Source organism: Cavia porcellus, unplaced genomic scaffold (assembly GCF_034190915.1).
Source record: "Cavia porcellus strain 051 isolate PalLab524CR breed Dunkin Hartley unplaced genomic scaffold, mCavPor4.1 scaffold_23, whole genome shotgun sequence".
NCBI classification, from domain to species: Eukaryota; Metazoa; Chordata; class Mammalia; order Rodentia; family Caviidae; genus Cavia; species Cavia porcellus.
The window spans coordinates 62135357-62148661 of NW_026947506.1; the positions used below are offsets into that span (position 1 = coordinate 62135357).

Consider the following 13305-nt stretch of genomic DNA (forward strand, 5'->3'; position numbering starts at 1 on the left):
TCCTGCAGCACTATGATCACAGGCCACACCTGGCTTCCTAGGCAGTTTCTGGATGGAGGACTATGGTCAGGGCGTGCAATCACCCATAGCCTGGCCACCACAGGCCAGCGACAGATATAAGGGAGAGTGTGAGCCCTGACGACTCAGAGTCCCCGCCTGTGGGGAGGAAGAAGACCCCGCTGGCACACGCGCAGCAGGGCTGGTCTCGGCCAGGGCTGGCACATTCTGGTGACACATGCAGCTGAGCCTGGCTCAATAGCCTGAGTTCTCCTTCCCTCTGGAACCAGACTTGGCACCCCCTGGGGTCATTCTCCTCTTGCAGGACCACTGGTGGGAGGAGCCCGAGCTCTGCCTGCTCCCTGGCTTTGTCCCTGGGCTGGCTTCTTGTGCTGCCTTAGCTCAGCCCCGGGGCTTCCAGAGGGCAGAAGAAAAGGGCACAGCTCAGCATGTGCATGGCGCGGTGGGCAGAATCCAAGTGGGTTCTGGCCTGCTCACCCCTTCCGTGTGCACAGCCTGCAGCCTGAGTCCCCTCCCACCATCTGTGTCACCTTCAGCCACTGTCTCTTCCTCACACAAATAAAAAAAAATTGTTTTATGACTCTGGGGGTTTGACCCGGACAGGAGCCTCTGTGCTGAGCTGCATTCCCAGCCCTTGTTACTTCCTTTTTAACACAGGATCTCAATATGGCTTGGGTTGAGCTACAAGCTGTGATTCTCTGAGTATGGGGTCCCAAGCAGGTGCCTCCTCCTCTCTGCCACTGTCCCATCAGGCCCTGACCTGCAACTCAGCCCCAACCTCAGGACAGTGAGGTCCCCTCTGTGGTGCCACCCGCCCTGCAGTGGGGACACAGCCCAGTGGCGCCTCCCCCCGCCAAGGAGCCAGTGTTTGGCTTGTGGTGAACGGGCAGCGGCTGCTGTTGCCAGCCCCCTGCAACTGCTGCCTTTTCCACTCCTCCGGCTGCCTCCAGTCTCCTCCCGGCCTGCATCTTCCGACTGCCACCACCTGAGTGGTCCCTGAGATACAGCTGTGCCCCATCCGCACTGGCTCCAACACGCTTGCTCTAGGAAACCAGAAACCTGCCCCGCCCCTCACAAATGTTTCCTTTGCAGCACTGGGGACTGAACCCAGGGCCTTCCCAGAGCTGCAGCCCCAGCCTTTTTTTTTGAGCCAGGGTCTCACTATGCAGTTCAGGCCGGCCTTGTGCTCACTCTGTAGCCCAGGCTGGTCTCAAACTTGCAAGGATCCTCTTGCCTCAGCCTCCCAAGTGAGGGGACTACAGGTAGGTGCCACCACGCCTGCCTTGGTTTTTGGTTTATTTATTTTTTTGAGCCAGGCTGGCACTCAACCTCACCCGAGTGTCCAGGCCCAGTAGGGTTGTGCTCACCATATCTTGTGCTCCCTGGGTCTTTCCCACCTGCGCTGGCTGGGCGCCAGGCAGGAAGCACCAGGGTCGGTCCCACCACACAGGGACTCAGGCCCCCCCTACAGTGCCAGGTGGTCCCTAGACAACCGCCTTGCAGCCGCCAGGAACATGGCACCTGCTCCGGCAGGGAAGGGGCTCGCAGGGCCTTCCTGCCTGCTTCTGTCCCCCCCCCCCCCACGCCACCACAGTAGCCACCTGGTTCCAGAAAACATGGATTGTTAAGAAGGTGGGCGACGCTTTCACTTTTTTTTCTTTTTTTTTTACTTATTTAAAAAGGCCTTGGTGACAGGAATATAGTGTAAAAATCATTGGAAAAACTAAAAGGCATTGATACATATCCGAATATACACTTTGTACATAAATTATACTTCCTTTAGTCTTTCTGTGAGGTCCTGGTTGGGCGCTGAGGTCCAGTAATTGAGGGGTCCCGGCAGCTGCACGTTCAGGCCGGTGTAGTCTACCATGTACATTGGCCACTGCTGGAGAGAGGGACATACAGTCAGGATGCCAGGGACGCTGCAACACTCCGCTCTGCTTCTCCCAGGGCTTCCTTAGACCCTGCTTATCTTGGGCCTGCTGAGGTCCAGAGAGGGATGCGGTCTCTCCAAGGTCAAACAGCTTGCAGTGGGCTGAGAGCCTTTGTGTGACCCAGGGCTCCCCTTCAGGGCAGATGGTGCCTGGGATGACTTGGGGTGCAGACAACAGGCAGAAGGAGGCTTGGGTTTTTGGGGTCTCCAGGAAAAGGTGGATGGGAAACAGCCCTGGGTGCGGAAGTCTGAAAACCATTTTATTTTTGGGGGTTGTTGTTTTGAGACAGGCTCTCACCATATAGTTCAGGCTCGTCATGAACTCATAGAAACCTTCCTACTTTAGTCTCTGCCTTGCCTAAATTAATTTTCATATGTCTTCAACCATTCTTAGTTGGACTCAGGATTTCAAACTGGAGCTGCTGTCTTTTTTTTTAAATGCTACATTCCCAGCTCTTTTTAAAATTAAGACAGCTTCACTGAGTCACTCAAATGCCCAGGTTGAGCTCAAATTTGGGATCCTCCTGCCTCAGCTTTCCACCGTGTTGCGATTACAGGCATGTACTACGATGCCAGGTTTTAAGATGCTATCTTGAAATCAGAAAGAGCTCTCCAGGGTGTGTCCCTAGTGAGGAGAGGGGGCAGAACAGAGGAGCTCTGGAGGTGTGCGGCATCACACCCCGGGCACCCTGTGCCTCCCTGACAGGCATCGGGCGAGGGAGGCAAGGAGAGGGGCGGTGAGGGGTGGATCCGGGCAGCTTTACCACGAGTGAAATCTGGTTGGTAGACGCCACTGACTCTGGGTTGGAGGAGGAGGAGGAAGATGAGGAGGAGGAGGACACGGAGTTGCCTTCAGAGACTCTCTTCCTCTTGCGCTTGGGGGCGCTGTCTCGAGCTGCCAGGAGAAAGGGCTGCTAGGGCGGGTGTGGGGGCCTGCCAGGTCAGTCTCCCACCTCCCCGGGGAAGACGTGAAACAGAGCCTCCCCTCTCGAACTTGTGGGGATCGCCCTGCCTCAGACTCTGAGTGCTGAGGCACAGGTGTGCAACCCCACATCTGGCTTGTCGCTGCGTTTCAATCCCCTCCCAGTGTTCCGGGTTCCTACTTCCCCAGTTCCTTCCCAGACCGAGGACCTCCTCCTCTTGTGCCCACTCAACTGTCTGCTTTGCAGGTGCTGTGCCCTGCCCAAGGGACCCAGCGGGCCCAGGTCCTCCTCAGAACCTCCTGGCCCAGCCAGCCTGGGGGTCCGGCTCCCCAGCACCCTGAAGCCCTCCCATGCCCAATAATACCCACTCAACAGGAGGACCCTGTAAGGAGGTGGCCTTGCCACTGTGCATGCTGGGTCCTGGGACCGTCCCCTCATGGCCTGGGCCTTTATTCCTCTTAAATATAGTGTGATTAAGGTATCTCAGGAAGTGGGCATGGCAGTGTGCACCTGTAATCCCAGCTAGCCAGCCCTCCTGGGAGGCTGAGGCAGGGGAATTGCTTATGCCCAGGAGTTCAAAGCTAGCTGGGCAACAAGGAGTCACTACCTAAAAAGAAAAAGATCTTTGCTTGCTATCCCAGCACTCAGGGAGGCTGAGGCAGGAAGACTATAATAAGTTCCAGCCCAGCCTGGGCAATTTAGGGACTTAGTGAGGCGCTGTCCCAAAATAAAAAGTAAAAAGGTCCTGTAGGACTACTATGAGGTCTCATGAGATAGAGAAGCCAAGTGCCCCACCTAGCACCTGGTGACACTTACACTGAACCCATGTGATACAGGTTCTGGTGTTGTGTGACAACCCTGAGCTGAAATCACAGGTACAATAGGCAGGGAGGGTTCCAGGGAAAGAAACTACCTTTCAGTCAACAGTCCTAACTTCAAACCCGCTGCTGCCACTTACCAGCTGTGTGACCGCAGGACAGTGTATAGACCTCTCTGAACCAAGCGGGGAAAACGGTGAGACCTGAGTCTTGGGAGATGGTAGGTGCTAAGGCTGCATGAAGTAGGACCTGCAGGGGTTCTGCTGTTGCTAGATTTAATTGCTAGGAATGTAAGAGTTACAACAGATTTGTTTCTTTCTCTCTCTCTCTCTCTCTCTTTTTTTTTTTTTTTTTTGAGACAGGGTCTCACTATGTAGCCCAGGCTGGCCTTGAACTCATGGCAATCCTCCTGCCACAGTCTCCTGAGTGCTGGGATTGCAGGTGTGTGCCCCCATGCCCAACTCTTAAAAGAATTTTTTTAGACAGTTGTCACTAAGTTGCCCAGGTTGGGTTTGAACACACAGGCTCCTGCCTTAGCCTCTGAAGTGGCTAGGACAGGTGTGCAGCATGGTGCCTGGCTCCTGTTCCTTTTTGTCCCCATGGGGCAGAAGAGAGGCTTGCCCAGCCACCAACTCACCTGGCACCTTGGCATCATTGGAGGTTTCTGTACAAGGTCTGCAAACCAACAAAACAGGGTGGTGGTGAGGAAACGAGGTTCCCTTTCTTCTCTTGCTCCCAAATACGGGAGTATCAGTTTTGTTTTGTTTGAGACAGAGTCTCACTGTGTGGCCTTGAACTAAAAGTGATCCTCCTGCTTCAGCCTTCTGAGTGCTGGGATTACAAGTGAGCATCACCATGTGTGGCTTGTGAAGTACAGTTTGACTCCTCCATGTTCCCTAAAAGCCTATGTGTTGAAGGGTGGGGGTAGGAGGAAGTGAGGTCATTGGGGTTGTGGCCTCAACAGGGGTGCTGGGACCCCAGGCTGCTTGGCTCTCTGACTTTTGCCCCAGTGTAGAGTGTCTCTGTAGGCTCAAGGGACCAGGGACTAAAATCTCTGAAACTGAACCACTAGGCTGTGTCCTGATCCCTGAAAGAGTTGAGCGCTAATATGATGTAGTTTTGGATTCTGGCAGAATGTGACACTACACATTTGTATTCTCAGCTACTCAGGAGGCTGAGGCAGGAGCACTGCAAGTTCAAGGCCAGCCTGAGCAATTTAGTGATATGGAGAGAAATGATCTTGGAATAAAATACAACACAAAGCAATAAAGGGCTGGGGTTGCAGCTCAGGGCAGATGTCCAGAGCTGGGTTTAATCCCCATGCCTGTACTTTGGATTTGCAGGTTCTGTCCGTGCCCACAGGGTCTCGGCCGCACTCACTGGAGCTGGTTGATGATGACTATGCGCATGTGTTCCCTAGCCTTCAGGATCTTCTCCAGCCGGTGGATGTCATAGGTGTTGGGGTTCCGGAAAGGGATGTCGTCAGGCAGGCCTGTGACCTCCACAGCGTCTGGGCTGTCTCGGATCAGTTTGTAAGGGACCAGCACAGGCCGGTTCAGACCCAGGGCCTCACCTGGAGGGGACAGGGAGTCAGTGAGGTGCAGGTGTTCCCTTGGCTGGGGACAGGGGCCTCAGGGGGAAGGGAGCTTCCAAGGGGCGAGTGTCCGAGTGGGCAGGATGGGCGGCTTGGAGAGGCCTAGGCCGGCGTGGCACTGACCGTATTTCTCGTTGAAGAGCTCCTTCACCTGCTCACGGAGGATCACTTTCTCCCCCAGCCTGTTGGCATCATCCTCATCTGTGGGGACAGACGGGGATGTGTGGGGCTGTGCAGGTGGGCAGCCTGTCCTCTGCACCCACTTCCTTTCTTTCTTGCTGGAGTACTGGGGACTGATATAGTACTCTGCCCTGAGCTACAATCCCAGCCCTTTTTAAATTTTCTCTTTTGAGAGAGGGTCTCACTGTTGCCAAGTTGGCCAGGCTGGGCTCAAACTTTCGATCCTCCTGCCTCAGCCTTCCAGAGTGCTGGGATTATAGGTCTACGCCACCACATCCTGGCTTCTTTCTGTTTTCATACAGTGCTTGGAGGCCCAGCCTGGCCACATGCCAGGCATGGCATGAATGTGTCCTCAAGGATATCCCTGCCTGGGTCTGAGCGGGAGAGGGTGGGAGACAGGTGAGGCTTAGGCCCTGTACCCTTTCTGCTCCTCTGTTGGGCTCAGGACAGTTAGGCTCCGGGCCAGGGAGCTGCAGGCAGCAGAGCTAGGGAGGCCATGCTGGGCAACTAGGTGCCAGCTCTGACGTTCTGAGTCTGTTTCCCTGTGAGGGCCAGGGATCGGCACCACACCCAGGAAACACAACAGTTTCTGCTACTAGGTGACACTGTCCACTGTCCCTGCTCACTCAGGGCAGGAGCCAGGCTTTGTTGCACAGGTCAGACCTTTCCTGTCCTCTCCTGTCCCCTCCCTGAGGTCCTAGCCATACAGCTGAGTGGCCAGGCTGGTGCTGCCCCAGGGCTTGGCACTGGCAGAGCCGTGGTGAGGAGTGGGTGCAGAACTACCTGCAAAGGGGTGGCTGCACTGTCTAGGTGACAGCAGCCAGCTCCAGACTCCAGCCGGACACCCTGTGGGCTGAGGTGTCAGCCAGGCAAATGATCTACCCTGAGCTAAGGATGGCCAGTGAGTGGAGGTCACTCTGGGCATGAAAAGGATTTCTCCCTCATAAGAGGGAGAGGCGAGAGGAGGAAGGGCTGGCCTCTGAGAGCCAAGGCTGGAGGAGGTGCTTCGGAGAACTGAAGCCGGGTGTGGTGGCACATGCCTGTCATCCCAGCACTCGGAGCTGAGGCAAGATCACAAATTTGAGTCTTGCCTGAGCAACACAGCAAGATACTGTCTCAAAAAATAAAGTGATGCCAAGCAAAGCCCAGACCCAGAATCTCCTTGCTCCTGCACACCCATCCTTTGGTTCTCATTATTCCCTGAGCCTGGGCCTCCCCCTAAATGCTGAGGTGTGCACTGAACTACTGGATGAACCCTGATGGGCACCCCAAGCCAAGCGCCTGACTCCACCACTCCCCAGGCCCGCACCCTCCTGTCTCAGCCAACTGCCCCTTGTCAGCAAGTTCAGCTGGAACTGCGGAGGTCAAACTTGGCTCCTGCTCTTTCCCAGCCCACAGCAGCACATTCTGCCAGTCCTGGCATTGGTGACCAGATGCACCTAAAGGCAGTGACTCACTGCCTGGCTGCCACCAGCCCCTCCCACCCCATCTGCCTTTGCCCAACTGCCCCAGAGGTCCCCTGAAAACTCAAGCTGGAGCCCCCACTCCTGCTCAGAGCCACCCTGGTTTTCCATGTCCAGCCCGGCTGGGCTCCACTATCCCTCCCCAGTTTGGCCTCATCTGCTGCCCCCACTGACCCCTTTGAAGGCGGCCTCAGGGATGCCTGCCATCTGCCTACTGTGCTTCCCACCTGCCCAGCTCAGCACTGCCCCCTTCACTCAAGGCCTCCCAGACTCAGTAGCAGCACTTGGCTGAAATCTGGGGCCAGGCAGGTAGCTTGGAGGTTAGTGCTTGAATGACATATTCGAGACCCGGGGGTTCCATCCTCAGCACTACAAAACACGACAACAGCCACTAATATCCCTCCCCCAACTTGACACATTTTATGTGCTTGGCAGACTGGTTGATGACTCTGTCCATACTTGCCCTGGGCCTTGTGCTCCAGGACCCGGCCCGGGGGCTCTTGGAGCACTGTCTTGAACGTCCCCATCCCTAGCTTTGCTACCAGACTCCTTCTCCTGAGGCTGTAAGCACTGTGCCTGTGGTCGCACCTACATCTCAGGTAGCTTGGGCCTGGAATGCCACAGTATAAAGCACCCCTAACCTGAGGCTCCTCTTATTCTCTGCTGAGCCCTATGGGCCAGGTAAAGGACAGAATCCCCCTACCTCTGTGCCCGTGGCCTCAGAAGAAAGCAGGCGCCATGCCAAACCCAGGCCTGGCAGCCAGGTGTCTGCTGCCCAGAGGCCCCACCCCACCTGGCAGATGCCAGCTCTTCCTGGGAGACAGATCATTACTGCAGCCTAATTAACGAAGAACAGTGGAGATAATGAGGTGAACATGTGGCTGATGCTGGTTGGGGCATCTTTAGAAGCTGGGAAAGGACAGGTTTATTTTGAGCTCTCAAGAACATGACAGAGTCGAAGGTGGACGGGGTGGGGAGGCTGGGGCAGGAAGGCAGAGCCCAGAGGGCAGTTTGTGACTGGGGACAAATGACCCTCAGAGCTTGGGCAGTGGAAGCGAGAAGGGAAGGAGGCACTGTGGGAAATATCACTGTTCCTTGGATCCTCGAGAAATGGACACCCAGAGACAGATGGTAACTTATCCAAGATCACAGACAGGAAGTTAACTCATCCAGGATCATAGATAGTAAGTCAACTTATCCAGGATCACCCAGTTCAGAAATGGCAGAATGAGATCCTATGGGGGCGAAAGGGGCCTATCCCAGTCCTGTTCAACCTCCACCCCTAAGGCGTCAACCCAACTGGGATCCTGGTCCTGCTCAGGTCCCCTCCCCGAAGCCCACGCCACCCAGCACCTAAGAGGTTCAGAGACCCCACAGCGGGGACAGATAGGCAGAAGGGACTGCTGAGGTCTGTGCCACTTGCGCCTCTGCCAGTAGGACCAGACAATGCTGGGGGCACGAAGGGGATGCAATCCCTGGCTTTGCTCTGCACAGAGCAGAAGTGGAGGTTCTGGGGTGGCCTGCAGGGCTCCTTGGTTGGCCCAGTCCCCATGGTGCTCAGGCTCCTGCCACGGGGTCATCAGTGTGAGAGTTTGCTAAGGCCAGGTCTGCAGGGTGCAGTCCACACTGCAAAGCTGGGCCTTCCAGGCCCTCACGCCATGGCCTGGCCGCCTTTCCACTTCTGAGCAGGGCGGGCCTGGGGCAGGAGACATGGTGCCCGCAACTCTGCCCACTTTCTAAGGAAGGAAACTGAGGCCCAAACAAGCAAATTCAACTTGCTGGAATCATACAGGAAGCCGCAGCTCTGCTCAGCCTGCTGGGGGCCTGGCTCTGGGGTCCCTCCTGCCATGTGGCACAGCTGTGTGTGTGGGTCACCAGCCTTAGACACACACAAAGCCACCTCAAGAAGCCCTTTGTCATCTTCAGAGCAGCCAGTGGGCTTCCTGATGCAAGGCCACTCACCTCTGGCTTAAACACCTCCCACCTTCTCATACTAGTCTTTTTTTTTTTCCCCCACTTTCGCTATTCAAGCCCTAGAATGCTGCTTCCTGCTTTGCTCTCATGGTTGCCCACAAGGGCTTTTGTTTCTCTTCGGTCACACCCGAGGCTTTGTGCCCACACAGGGTCTACCACTGACACCGCCACCCCAGCCCTGAAAACCACTGCCCTGACCCATGGGGGTCACTCTCCCCAGCTCCAGTGCCTCTGTTCCCCCAGGGACCCCTGGAGCATGGCTCTAGTCGGGGCCCACTGGTCCCAGACACAGTCTTGGGGACCAGCAGCCCCTCCTTGGGCCCTGCTCCCCCAGCTTCCCTTCTGTCTCTCCTCAGGGTACGGATGTGTGGTCACCATGGTAACCACAGAATAATGCAGATCACACTGTATCATTTGATGGACTAAAAAAACCCTCCAATGCCCCAAAATAAGCTAGTTTTTCAGCGACGACCAGGTTGAATCTTGGCAGCTTGCGTGGGCTGGCCACCACTGTCCAGCATTTGGGGACCTTGGTGTGATTTGGGGCTCAGGCTGCTATGTGCTGCTGCCTCTTGGAGGCTTGGTTTGCTCAGGTGCAAAATAGGAAATAGCACCCTCGAAGTCCCTCCTGGTTGCTGATGTGCCCAGCACCAGGCTGGCACGTGGATCCCCAGTGAGCACTGGAGTGGTCACATTCTGTGTCATCTCCTGGTCCTGGCTGGGGGATGCTAGCTCCTGGGCAGGACAACCCTGGACCCCCGATGCACATGGTTGTCCGCAGAGTTGGATCTCTGGGCACAAGGGCTACTCTTTGCCAAGGGCAGGTTGAACTTGCAGGCAGCCTTGGCCTGGCTGCGGAAAATAACCATGCTCCAGTCCGTCTGCTAGGTTTCAGCTGTGCACATGCAGCCCCTGACCTCTCCTCTCTAGCTGTGTCCTAAGCCTCTGGGTGACTGAAAGTGTCAGCCCTTCTGTGGTCTCTGTCACCTGTTTCTGTTTTGTGGTACTGGGGATGGAACCCAGGGCCTTTGCCCCAGCCCTTTATTATATTTTGAGACAGGGCCTGGCTAAGTCACCCCAGGCTGGGTTCCAACCTGCAATCCTCCTGCCTCAGCTGCTCAAAGTACGAGGTTACAGGTGTGCACCACCGGGCCTGGCTTCACACATCCCTTTCATTTTCTCAGCTTGCCCTCTGTGCTTCATCCTCATGAGGACCTCCTGTACATGGCCTGGAGACCCTGCCGATTCCCCTACCCATCCCCTCTCCAGCTTTGATTGCTGAAAGGTGAGCTGCTCCCGGCAGGTCCTACAGGTCCTCTCCCATCTTCTCCCCTAAACGGCTCATCCCAGCGCTGCCACGGCCACCTCTGCACTGCCGGATCCCCGTCTGGCCTCAGGGGTTGTGGACCGAACCAGTGACAGTGATCAGCCCTCAGACCCGCCCTGGGGCCTCAGCCTTACCTCACAGGTGTCACCTTTGGGGCCCTTGGGGCTCACCCTCGGGTGACCCAGCATCTAAATCAAATCCTTTCCATACAGGATGGTGCCCAGTCTCCGGCAGGAGTTCCTTAGTTGCAGAGTGAACTAACTGTCTGACCCACCATTCAGACCTGTCCCCATCACAAGGCACAGACTCTGTCAGCTGCTCAGGACAAAATCCTAGTGCAGCCTTGCCCTCTTTCTCCCTCCTCCCATGTCCTTCACACTAGCTCTTTTTTGGAGTTCAGGCTGTCCTTGAACTCATGGCAATCCTCCTTTCTCAGCCTCCCAGGCATGGGATTATAGGCACGCGCTGCCACACGTGCCTGCACCACTTTCACAATACATCCAGGGCTTTGGCTCTGACTGACCCCGGCTTTGCTATGGGGGTTTTGTTCTCACTTTGTTCTGCGGTGCTGCGTGGGGTGGTGATGGTAGAATCTAGGGTCCTGTGCACGCCAGGCAGGTGCTTGTCACTGAGCTGTGGCCCAGCTTTTCCCCTGGCACTTTCTGCCCATGCCCTCCCTGTCTGCAGCTCAGACTCCTGGTGGCCTCCATGAGATTGTCCTGTCTCAGCTCTGCAGCACTTGTCACTATGAAATAGGGTGTTCTGCTTCCTCTTTAGCCATACCCTCCATGGGAACGTAAGCATCTTGAGGGCAGAGATCTCAGTCCAGCTGCGGGTATCTCATCTGGCCCACAGTATGCACTCAGTACGGTTTTGTTGGGCGAATAATGAACCAAAGGATGAACAATCTAAGAAGTCCAGACAGGACCAACGTTGTTGAAGCCTCTGGCCAGGAGAGGGTGCCAAAAAGCCACTGAGCTGGATGGGGAAGGAGGCAGGCACCAGGGCGTGGCCCCACTATCCTGGGATGGACCCCAGCCTGGGCCCTGGGACAGCCAGCCTTTTATACTAGTAAAACACGGGAGACCTCGGTTCAAATCTCAATCATCCTTTATAACATGCTGTGCAGCTGTGAGAGGGCTCCTTCCCCTCTCTGAGCCTTACTTTCTTCCGGGGAGGTTGGTGACCTAGTCAGCTCAGGCAGGGAGGCAGTGAAGCCCAGGGAGGGAGAGTTAGAAAGCATTTTAAGGACGCAGGGACACGTTTGTGTTTTAAGGTTAAGTGTGTTGCATAAATTTACAGAAGCAACAACAGTGAGAAATAAAATTAATTAAGTTTGGGGCAAATCTGGAAGAAATGTATTGTACAAAGGAAAAGCCATCTGGATTGTTAAGAGTTCTGTATTTTGCGAATTTTTCCTGTGGGCTGATATATATGCATTCCTTTTGTCTTATTTCAACTTTTCTTTTTTTCTTTTTGAGACAATGTCTCACTGTGTACACCAGGCAGGTCTTGAACTTGTGGTGATCCTCCAGCCTGAGCCTTCCAGGGGCTGGAATTACAGGCATGTACCATCACACCCAGCATTCCCTTTGAGTTTTATGAACCAGAATGTTCTGCAGCTGGCATGGCACCAGCCACCCAGACAGAAGGTGTCTGCTTACTGGCTCTGGTGCGTGTTTGTCCCCAAGAGCGGGATACTGAACTCGGACGCAGCCTTCCTGGGTATCCCTGGTCACCTGCACCCTGGTCCCAGTCTGTGTCTCTTTTTCACCCTGGGAGGAGCTTTCTCCAGTCCCAGAGGGAGCCCAGCCCAAGGCCCTAACCTGAGGCCTGGACTCCCATCCAGTGGCTCCCGCTGTTCCTCAGGGCCCAGGCAAAGCCCAAGCTCGCCTTCCAATCCATCCACCCCTGAGCATGCTGAGGTGAGAGGAGCCACTAGATCTCATTTGGGAAACTCAGGCCCTGAGGGCAAATCTGTCGTAACCAGTTGGGACAATGTTGAAGGCCTCCTGGGGTCCTAACCCCTTGTCTTTTTCTCTTATTGTATGCTACTAAGGACTAAACCCTGAGACTTTACCTGGAGCTCCACCCAAGGGACCCTTTTAAAAAATGTTTTAAGATAGGGACTTGCTAAATTGCTAAACTACCCAGGCTGGGTTCAAACTTGTGATTCCCCTGCCTCAGCCTCCCAGAGTGCTGGAATCACAGGTATTCATCACCAGGCCCAACATCAGAGCCATTCTTGGCAGCCTAAGGAAGAGCCCATCCCAACCTCACCCTCCTAGGATCCTCCCTTGGGGTCTCCTCCTGCCCAGTGCTGACCCTGCAAGCTGCATCCTTTACTGAGATGTCCAGGCCCTGCCTCCACTCAAAGCCTAGAGCTGCCTACACCAGGATGATCCCGGGAACCCTGCCTTTTTCCTGACCTAGGCAGGGGTTGGGGCAGGACAGGGGACAGGGGACAGGGGACAGGAGGGCACAGCCTGTTCAACACCCAATCCTGGAAGCTGAGGCCTGCAGAGGCTCTGCTCCAGCCTCTCCCCCAGCACTGTGGCCCCCATGCCCTCCACCCCACGGCCAGCAGCTCTTACCTGGCTTAGGGATGAGTCCTTGGAATGGCCTGGAAGAGAAACAGAAGGGGTTGGGGGAGACTGGGAACAGGGCAGCCACCTGGGGACCAGCAGCACTGGCCTCACTTGGGAGCCCTTGGAAAAGCCATCCCAGCCCACTGCAGAACTTGCACTTCAAGCTGGGTATAGTGACATATGCCGTCATTCCCGCACTCCTGCAGACTGAGGCAGGAGGATCCCGAGTTCAAGCCCAAACTGAGCAACTTAGTGAGACCATTGAAATAAAAATTTTAAAAAGGGTTGGGGGTATACCCAGTGCAGGGGCCTTGCATTGAATTCCTCAGTTCCAAGAGGCCTGGGTGCAGTATTGGGGTGCTGCTGGCCAGGCAGAAGGTACTCATGAAGGCCCTGGAGGCTGTGAGGGTGTCCTGGGGGGCTCCCTACACTCTCAGCAATCTATAGGTCATCTCACGCCCACGCATGAGACTTTAGAGGCTTGGGA

The 13305-nt window shown here is 55.5% G+C and overlaps 1 protein-coding gene across 8 annotated transcripts in view; it reads right to left on the bottom strand.

The window, feature by feature from the left end:
- Positions 1 to 1661: 1661 nt before the first annotated feature.
- The window catches only part of Gtf2ird1 (GTF2I repeat domain containing 1), a 69366-nt gene continuing 57722 nt past the window's right edge, over positions 1662 to 13305 (bottom strand). For 3 of the 8 annotated variants that reach the window (XM_063234501.1, XM_063234502.1, XM_004999413.4), the window contains exons 22-26: positions 12825 to 12853; positions 5410 to 5487; positions 5073 to 5265; positions 4330 to 4367; positions 1662 to 2846 (exon numbers count right to left, since the gene is read on the bottom strand). In XM_063234501.1, the coding sequence (XP_063090571.1) occupies positions 2539 to 2846; positions 4330 to 4367; positions 5073 to 5265; positions 5410 to 5487; positions 12825 to 12853 (646 nt within the window). In that variant the 3' untranslated portion in view covers positions 1662 to 2538. The other 5 variants (XR_010042449.1, XR_010042448.1, XM_013149352.3 and 2 more) reach the window with 5 other exon arrangements.